General features: G+C 42.4%; 3 protein-coding genes across 4 annotated transcripts; 1 reads left to right on the top strand and 2 right to left on the bottom strand.

Annotated features, from left to right (window-relative positions):
* Positions 1-254: 254 nt before the first annotated feature.
* On the top strand, positions 255-1298 carry LOC103986727 (ethylene-responsive transcription factor ERF109-like). Its single transcript, XM_009404822.3, has one exon. It carries the CDS (start codon positions 352-354, stop codon positions 1018-1020), a length of 669 nt encoding a protein of 222 aa, XP_009403097.2. The 5' UTR covers positions 255-351; the 3' UTR covers positions 1021-1298.
* A 1594-nt stretch (positions 1299-2892) lies between these two features.
* On the bottom strand, positions 2893-7678 carry LOC135614244 (uncharacterized). Of its 2 annotated transcripts, none has more exons than XM_065111390.1 (5): positions 7520-7678; positions 7301-7398; positions 6234-6333; positions 3699-3881; positions 2893-3206 (listed from the first exon to the last, which is right to left on the bottom strand). In XM_065111390.1, exons 1-5 carry the CDS (start codon positions 7574-7576, stop codon positions 3084-3086), a joined length of 561 nt encoding a protein of 186 aa, XP_064967462.1. In that variant the 5' UTR covers positions 7577-7678; the 3' UTR covers positions 2893-3083. The 2 variants fall into 2 exon arrangements, with proteins under 2 accessions (XP_064967462.1, XP_064967463.1); XM_065111391.1 differs by having other exon boundaries at positions 7515-7647.
* Positions 7679-8192: 514 nt separating this feature from the next.
* On the bottom strand, positions 8193-9440 carry LOC135613407 (cell number regulator 1-like). The gene is made up of 4 exons (XM_065110436.1): positions 8948-9440; positions 8785-8856; positions 8467-8676; positions 8193-8379 (listed from the first exon to the last, which is right to left on the bottom strand). The coding sequence occupies exons 1-4, from the start codon at positions 9123-9125 to the stop codon at positions 8291-8293; spliced, it is 549 nt and encodes a 182-aa protein (XP_064966508.1). The 5' UTR covers positions 9126-9440; the 3' UTR covers positions 8193-8290.
* Positions 9441-9691: the final 251 nt, after the last annotated feature.

Raw genomic sequence — 9691 nt, 5'->3', positions numbered from 1 at the left:
TCCTTGCTGTGTCTGACCGAGTCCAACTGTGAAGCCTCCCGAGTTCCGACTCGGTCGTGGGTGTTTCCCGCATCCTAATGACGTCATCCATCCATTTTTCTGACGCTGGCACCTGCGTCTCAGTCGCGTCCTCCACGTGGTGAATGCCGCCAAACAAACGATTTACCCACGTCAATACCCGCCACCGTATCGACCCCGCGTGATCCTCAGCTGGCGCCACCCCACGTTCCACAGATCCTTTATATATCGCCCACATCGCGCCTACCCAAGCCTCGTCTTCCTGCAACTCCTCAACAACTACATATTACACTCCCATAGCAGCTGCACCCCGATCTCCATCAACGCACTACGATGGTCGCAAACCTGCGGAGTCGTAATGAACGTAAGCCGTCCTTCCTTTCATCCTATTGCCCCGTCTCCCGCGAGCAGGAGCATTACACGATGGTCGCCGCATTGCTCCGCGTCGTTGGCGGCAACCCACCCGAGCTCCCGCAGGCAGCCGCCTGTGGGATCTGCGGCATCGGCGGATGCCTGGGCTGCGACTCCTTCGTCTTCGCTGCGGATGGAGATGCGGGTCCGCCGGCTCCGGTGGTGTCGGAGGGCAGCGGCGATGGCAAGAGGAAGGTGGTGAGGAGGGAGAGGAGGGGGGAGAAGAAGGAGAACAAGTACCGGGGCGTGCGGCAGCGACCGTGGGGAAAGTGGGCGGCGGAGATCCGGGACCCGAGGCGGGCGGTGCGTAAGTGGCTGGGGACGTTCGACACGGCGGAGGCGGCGGCGCGGGCCTACGATGCGGCCGCCATCGAGTTCCGCGGGCCGCGGGCGAAGCTCAATTTCCCCATCCAGGAGGAGCAACCTCTGGTGACTACCCAACCCATCTCGCTGTGTTCCACGATTCACCTACAGGAACAGCAGTTTGGAATGCAATGGGAAGAGGACGAAACGGACCAACATTTGGGGCAGGAGTTGATGGATTTGTGGGCCGAGCTACAGGATGATGGGGAGCTCAGCTTTGGTTTTTAGTTATGAGCTGTGCAAATATATTGTTCTGTTGTTCGAAGCAATTTCTTGTCTTTTCGTTACATGTAATAGAATCGTGGGATTGTTTTAGGCAGGGCGGATAAGGGGATGGCGGGTGAGTTTCATTCGCGTTGAGTCTGACTCGGAGTTTGGCCGCGTCAGTGAGCGGCGCCAAGCGTCACTAATATATGGATGGTGATGACGAGGGCTAATTAGATACTATTGTAGTTAGTATCTATACTTTCTATTGACATTATATGAAAGTGAAATATTTAGTTTTATTTATTTTAATGATATTAATTTTATTGATGAAAATATGAAAATAGAAAGTAAAAATATTATTTTAATATTCGATGACAGACGATATCGGTGGTGAAGGATGGTAGCATCGCTAGTGTCGATGTAGTTGTATGGTCACCTCTAATGACGATAAGGTTCGATCTTATCGTGACGCCACTTGCCTTTACGAGGAGCATACCACCGACCTAATCGCCACCTACCCCTGCACGCGCTTTGTATCTGCGTTGATGCTAATGCAGTTACTAAGCGATAACTATGTTGGCATCAACAAATATGGTGGTGGTCGTCGTGGCATCTATGGTGAAGATGGTAGTTGCCTCGCTGCTGGATTCCAACCTCGACCCAATATTATGGTTGCTAGAGCTCTTGTTGCTCCCCTCGTTGTCACGTTAGTTTCGGCACCACCACTTACCAAGTTGCCCTTTTATCGCTTTGCATCTACATTGGTGTTAATGTAATTATCGAGCAGTGAAAGAACATCTTGGTATTTGCATCAATGTCGATGCAGATATAGAGTAGTGCCACTCGACATCAGCGTCAACACAAATGTAAAGCAACATCGCTCTGCATCTGTGTCGATGTTGCATCTGTGTTGATGTCGACGCAAATGCAGAGCGTTGAGAGAGTTGCTTAACGAGAGGTGATGTCGGAACTAACGCAGCTGTGGGGGAGCAAAAAGAGCTCCAACAACCTCATGTACGAGTCGAGGCTGGAATCTACCTAAGGGGTTAGCGACGAGGTGATCACCATCTTCACTGTAGATGTCATAGCGACCACCACCATTTGCATCAACATCAACGCAGTTGCCACTATAACAACTTTGATGCAAATGCAGAGCAATGTGGGGCAAGTGTCAATGAGGTCGACAACGCACTCCTCGTGGAGGTGTGTGGTATTGTGATGAGAGTGGATCTTATCATTATCAAATGTGGTTAGACAACTATATTGGTAGTGATGCTAGCGATGTCGTCTGTCACCAAACGTTAAAATTATTTTTTTAATATTTATTTTTGTATTTCAATCGATAAAACTAATATCGTTAGGATAAATGAACTTAGATATTTTATTTTTATAATTATAAAGATATCAATATAATTTTTAAAATATAAGACTCATACGTTCTAAATAACAATTAGTTGGTACACATATCTTAGAGATCCACTCGGATGGAGTGGATGGATGATCGACTCCATGAGACCCACCAGCTGGCAACGGAAAATTGCTTCGCTATTTACAAGAGTACCACCTCACTATGAAACCCGCCGGGGCCGAACATATACTGGCAGCAGCAAAGGATGAGAAACCTCTTCGTTTCTACACAGCTGTATAGGTATGATTCGATCTCTCACGGAATTAATACGCCAGACACATATTACATCTTATATACGCCTATCACATTTACAACTATACAACACATACAACACGTGATATATATATATATATATTACACACACAGAGTAAGTGACTATATTACGTTCCATTCGGTTCGGATACTTTATTTGACGACCTCATTCGCACATCCCTAAAATAGCATTTCTATTGGAGAGGCAATAAACAGATCAAAAGCCTGCAAAATATGTCAACCGTTCATCTTTCCAAATGGACGGTTAATTTTTAGGATGGAGGAAACTTAAAATAAGTCAAAGAGACTAAGCAATATGTTGGTATATAGAGTAACATGGCTCTTTCAGTAAAGCAAGATAATCTCACGAGAGCAAAACAAAACAGAAGGTCTTTACTCCAATCATTGCCGTAGCATATCCATTTTACTCGTCATCTTTATAAGGGTACTCCTCAGGCACTTGTTTCAAAAGTTTCACCCTGAGCTCATATGCATCGTCCCCATGCAGCATATCCCGAACCCAAGTGACTTCAGTCTTCATCGACACCTGAAACAAGCAAAAACTCACTTTTACCATATAGCAAATTGTTTGCAGTTGATAGCTGATGGCGGAATACTACTTAGGAGTCAAAGATACTTTATGCCAAATGCAAAATCAGTTTTATGCGTGCAGCCCTGTGAAAGAATTTCGAGGATCATGTTAATGAGGAAGTTGCATGTGGGTCATGATCATATAATATCTAATTAAAAGAAGTTTAAAACAAGAGAAGTAAATAAGAAGGAACAGGATGATAAAACTCATCTTACCACATAGCAAAATTACTTGTGGCCAATACTTGATGGTGGAAAACTATTTATGTAGCATGATGTATCTAGTAGAAAGATATTTTGTGGGGATGCAAAATCAGTTTTGTGTACGTCCCTACGAAAGAATATCTAGGATCATGCTAATAAGGAAGTTTCCTGTGGGTCACGATCAAGTAATATCTAATTAAAAGGAGTTGCAACAAGAGAAGTGAATAAGAAAGGGACAACCAACCATCTCCAGTGCTCCTCGTAAAACTCCACTCAAGATATTGCAGTAATGAAGACCTTGGCAAGTATCCGGAAGCTCAACAAAGTCTACCAAGGGATTATCCTCCAGAACAAGGCTGAAACTTGTTCCTTCAGCATCCCAACTGGTAACTGATGCAGTGATCCCTAAGAACATTTTGAAACCAACCTGGTTCAGGAAAATTTAAATCTAAATCAGATAACTCATGAAATGTTGCAGATCATATTAGTAAAGGTGGATATGCTGGAAAAGGAACAAACAACTAAACAAAGAAGTGACTATGCAACGTGGCAAAATATAACCTCTCAAAAAATGTGCTCACAAAGCAAGCTAACCCGATAAAAAAAAAAAAGTGGGGCCAACAGGAGCACAGTTAAAGAAGTTTTTGTAAGAAACAAGAAAAAGGATTTGATAACTCTCGAATCAAAGAATGATATTACTTCTATCAGAAATAAAGGTGGAGAAGAATCCATGTAGCCGACTCAAGTACTCGGAAACAATGAATTGTTGACAATAGTTTTGCTTGTGGCAAAAGATGAACTTTACACAAACAAAAATGCACCTTAGGACTGCAAAAATGCAAATACTTACAAATAACTAAGTAAATCTTTTAACATAGTCATTATGTTTTATCTGCATATGTGTGTTAACCACATTGGGACTCAAGCTCAGTCACTCTAGGTTGCTTGTTAGGTAAGCCAAGTTATTATTTATTAACTATTTAGTAAAATAGCACCGAGTACAATGGATGGCATACAGTTTCATCTAAAGTTGATTACTAAGTACTCTCATTCTTGATGTAACTAATAGCTCAATGACATTTCTTCATGAAACAAAATAAGTTCATTTCTTTTGGAACCCAGTGCCATATTCATTACATACATATGGAACCCAACAAAAGATAAACTAAAAACAAATTTCAGCAATATATCTGAAGAAACAAACATATATTTTCACAATGCCCCTAAAAGAGGTATTTATGATAGATTAGAGGTTTTTGAGAGAGATGCTACATATAAGCACTTTAAGTAGCTAATAAATTCTTTTACGAGAGTATGTACGAATCTTTACCCAACATCTGATGGTTTTTCTTTATGTATGATTGCAAATCGTAGTGCTCTCTCAACTTGGTTTTAGATTCAATTACATGTAACAGAAATGATCAATCAGTGATGGGGAAGTATGTGATCAAAATGGTCAAAATCATTTCAAAAATTTTCCTGGTTTGTTTGAGATCTCTCCTCCAATTGGGTGGTATGGATCTTTCACAAATGCTCCTGAAAACCAGTTAGCTGTCGTTGGCGTTGTTCCCTCCATGTGGAAGTTTGTTACCTTTTTAGATACACTGTCATACGTCCAAGGGCAACTTTATTTTACCATTTTTAATTATCCCATTTGAGCTTAATTCAAGTCTATTTAACCATGATTTGACAAGATGTGTACTAACAGAGCCAATTGTGTGGACATATTTGCTAATTTTCAATTTTCATGGTTTAGAGGGACATAGTAACCTATAACTCATTTCTTATGTGTTTCTCTACGGTTTCAGTGATTGTGTCAAGTTGGGTGTCGAAAAAGGTGTCACTAAACATTATTTTGTTCCAAATCCAAGAAATTGTTAGGCAAATGATCAAAACTTCAACAAAACAAAATCTAAGAAATTGTTGATTTTCTTCATCTGCAACAATAAGAGAAGTTGTAATAACATCCTATAGACCAATAAGAACTACATTTTCAGCTAAAGGGACAAGAAGTAAATGCAGATTCATGAAAGGCCCTATAAGCATAACTTTCACACAAGAGAAACAAGATACCCATGCTTGGCTATGCATACAGACCAACATCTATTACTCACTCCTGTTTATATATGTTAACATGTACATACGGAATATATACACATTCATGGGCTTATGTGGATGCATACATGCATGGACAGATTACTACTTTTTAGTATGAAATCATCACGACAGGTCATCTAATCCAAATAATTTTTGGAATAGTTAGACAGATATCAGATATTTCAAAAGGGTACTGACTTGAAGACAGAAAATTGATATAAAAATCCATTGACAGTGCTGGGAAAGATGAAAATACAGAAGGAGAAAGGAAGTAAGTAAATATCCTTTGAGAATGTTAACAGTGTGTGCCTTGGACTGATCTTTTAATAACTTGACAACTTAGGTCATGTAAGCATTTAATGTACATCTAAAATGACTTTGTGCAAGAATGATTTACCCTTGTCAAAAGAATTGGTGATAAATATATTCTGAAGCAGCCAGGGGTGGCAAAACTCTAGAGTGGAATTGTCGAAAGACTGATATATTACTTCAGCAATCAACTGTGGTTGCATCAAGTTGAAGCTCGGGTACATTAGATATTGAATATCTATTGATCATTAACAAAAAAAATCAGAATTTTAAGAGCTGACATAATCTGCATCATTGATTGATCTATGGGTTATAGCTGTCATTTAAATATTGAAGCATGTACAAAAAGTAAGAATAAAACTAAAAGAAGCACCTTTGCAATTACATCAGCTGTCTCCTTGAAGTCAACACATCTAGATACATTGGACTTGGCTAGGAATTCATCAATCAACCGGACTCCAATGTTGTATCCCCTGCACAACATGCAATAATTTGAGACATGAGAAATGCATCAAATACAATATTAACAAATAGGAGGTTAAGATAAATATGACTTGATTCCAATAAAGAAAAATTTAAAGAGGATTTAGTTTAGAACCAGAACTAGCATAAATTCATTTGGGAGTCAGAGAATATCAGGCTGGACAATCACTGACAGATTATAGATCATATCTGTTAAGCAAATCAGTTGGTCTGCCCACTAATGGGGCAGTATGACGCAAGAACGGTTGTGTACATGAGCTATCTTCTAAAAAAGAAACAAATTACACGACAAAGTTTGGTCTTAGTACACAGCAAATTTTGGTTCTCTCTACCTCTTCTAATAGGTTAATTCCTTGTACCTCATAGGCTCAAACATCATTTCCCAAATTCTATTCAATTTTTCCCCTCCTCGTCTTTGGTATCTTAATTAGATGCTCTTTTCGGGTCATAACTTGTGTTTGTGTAACATATTAAATTTTAGTTTTGCTACAAATGATCATAGATCATCAAGATCGATGACCTCTAAGCGACTATTGCAGCTTCCAATTAAAATTATTTCATACCACTTATATGCCCTAAAGCTATTGGTTTCAGATAAGGCCACTGCATTAACAGAAGAGGGAGAAGAATAACGATTGAAGAGAGATGACGATGGTGGAGGACAGTAGAGAGACGAACGAAGAAGAGGGAGGAACCGACAGAAAAATTGACCCACCAAGCTACACTGCACGTTAATGCAGCGAACAAGAATCAACAACCGACGCACGAGACATCGATTCTTGAGTCGAGCTTTCCACCTACCAACGAATACCTATAACAACCAAAGGTAGATCTTGTGATCGAAGATTAAAGTTCACAAGATCGCCAAGTTCATTCGCAGATTTCCCTCATGAAGACGGAAGGCAAAGCAAACAAGATCAAGACGAGGGTGGAAGGAAGGGGAAGACATTCTCATACATCTGATCGAGCTGCTTGTTGACCTCATCGACCTCCTCCAGATCCGTGAGGAGCTGCCGCACCATCGCCCCGTACGTCAGGGTGAACAGCTCCGCATTCTGCCAAGATCATCGTCGACACCACATCAACGGAACAGGCACAGAAGAATTAGGGCAACAATAATCGCCGATTAGGGTTTTCAATTTGACCGCAATTTCTTGAGGGTTGAATCGACCTTACCACGCGATCGACGCTGGCAAAGACTGCGTCCCCGGTCTTGGGTGCGAGAGGAGCCATTCTCCTCCTCTTCCTCCTCCTCCTCCTCCTTGCTCTCGCTTGTGGATTTCGACTCACGCAACAATGGGCTTAGCCATCGGAGCAGAGTAATAGTAGTACAAAAGAGGGCTCGAGCGGGTTTGGACTCGAAGTCTATTGTACTGAAGGATCCTCTCCAAAGGTACTTAGAAATAGTCACTCCGCTCCCGCATCTCAATCGTTCGTTAAGTCACACAAGCAACAGGAGCGGTGATGTTTCGTCCGACGTGGTCCGATCAAGAAATGTTCCCCTTAGTCCAATCCACGTCGGGTCGGGTAAGAATTGGGGGAAATCGGATCGAACTCGAACATTTTCGGATCGGATTAGTTACTATTTTTATGTATCGTTCACACATGCCAACCATGTCGATTGACGATCTCTATTTTTGGCTATGTTGTGATAAGTGACATACAAACCACATTCAATCCCCAATAATTCATATTACGTATAGAGTGCAGCATCATCCTTTACATGTTCGATAACCCTATCTGCGTTAGGAAATAATTATGTGTGTATATTTCATCTGATGTTATATTCTGCTACTACGTCGATTGATTTATGTTGTTGTATGATCAGAGAAGAACATCCATCACCATATTCGCCAATGTTCCGCGTACTTATTGCTTCGTAAACCTCATACATATCATAAGAAAAAGAGATACATAGCAATAAACTCAAAACGTTGACGTTTGCATTCATCTTCTCATGCCACCAATTGCAGGAGCTCCCATGACAGGAGCAAGCATGACTCCACGCCTCTGCCTCTCCATGTTCGCTCTCCATCCTTCACACACAGCACACAAACACACGAGTTAGTCGATCGACGATGCTGCAGAGAAGACTGCGGTGCGAAGGGGCAGGCAACACTCACCGATACCCATGTCGAAGCCCCTGTTCCTGAGCTCGCGGTACTCCTGGCACAGAGCACAGGGCTCACAGCAGCAATGGATGAGGCAGTCGGGAACAGGACCCTCCTCCAGGTCGTGTTGTCCTCTCATTCTGGAACGGTAGAAGCAGGAGTACAAGCACGCCATGCCGGTGAGGCAGAGCAGCCCGTACACCGCCCCACTCGCTACACAAGCTGTGCAGGCAGAGAGCAGAGCAGCATCAACGTTTTCATTCTCTCTCGTTTCTTCTTCGTTTAGAGGCTCAAACTAGAGGGAGTAGTGTAGAAAGAATGAGATCTTACAGCAAGTGCCTTCATCAACAATATCAGCTATCTGTCCGAAAGTGATGCAAGGGCATAAGCATGTGACCAGACCTGGAGAAGACACAGAAGAAAGAGACCGCAGTGAGGAACTCGAAAGATGGAACCCGAAGCAAACAGATACAAGATGGATATGTATTCTTACAGTTGCCTGGATCATCCATGCAGTGGCAGAGACCGGTCGACCATGGAGTGATGCTGCCGCGGGCTCGGCCGGGCATGGCTGCAGGGGTGTAAGGGGAGCTGTGGCTTTCCGGTGGCACCGGCACGGGGATCGTCATGCCATATTTGTCATGGAGATGAGGGGAGTGCGAGGGATACATCTCGTAGCTCGATCTTGGAGAGGCTGAGAGAGCTGGGAACAGCTTCTAAGTACTCTTGCACCCAGAAGCAAGCACATGGGCGCTCTGATGGAAGCGCTCAAACCCCATTACCTTATTGGTTTCCGGTACCCATCACCTATTCTGTGCACTTCTTTCCAAGCTTTCATTGACGGGTAAACATTTATTCTGGAATCAGAATACAAACAGCTCATTACTGGCCAACCTCTACATGAAACTTCCTGTGGAAGTTCGACCCAGTTTGAAATGGCTTTCCTGTTCTTCTTTTTTCGATCTCGGAGATCTAAATCCCTTTGAATAAGGAGGTACAGCTTGGTGTGGAAGAAGGTGCGCTTTGGAAACAGCTCTGAGCTCTTCATATTATACAAAGGAACAACAACTAAGCAGTAGTTGGAATACATGGAAGTTCGAAAGCATGAGTAAGTTTTGGTGTTGCTTCTATATTTCTTTAGAAACAAGACTCGAATAGATTACTGCAACTAAGGAAGGCCTCGTCATCTGCTCGTAAAAGTAAAGAGAGAGTTGGTGTTTAAGCTAAAACGTGGCTG

Source organism: Musa acuminata, chromosome BXJ2-6 (genome assembly GCF_036884655.1).
Source record: "Musa acuminata AAA Group cultivar baxijiao chromosome BXJ2-6, Cavendish_Baxijiao_AAA, whole genome shotgun sequence".
In the NCBI taxonomy this organism is placed as follows: Eukaryota; Viridiplantae; Streptophyta; class Magnoliopsida; order Zingiberales; family Musaceae; genus Musa; species Musa acuminata.
Note: the sequence above shows the minus strand (reverse complement) of the source record. Positions and strands in the feature narration are given on the sequence as shown.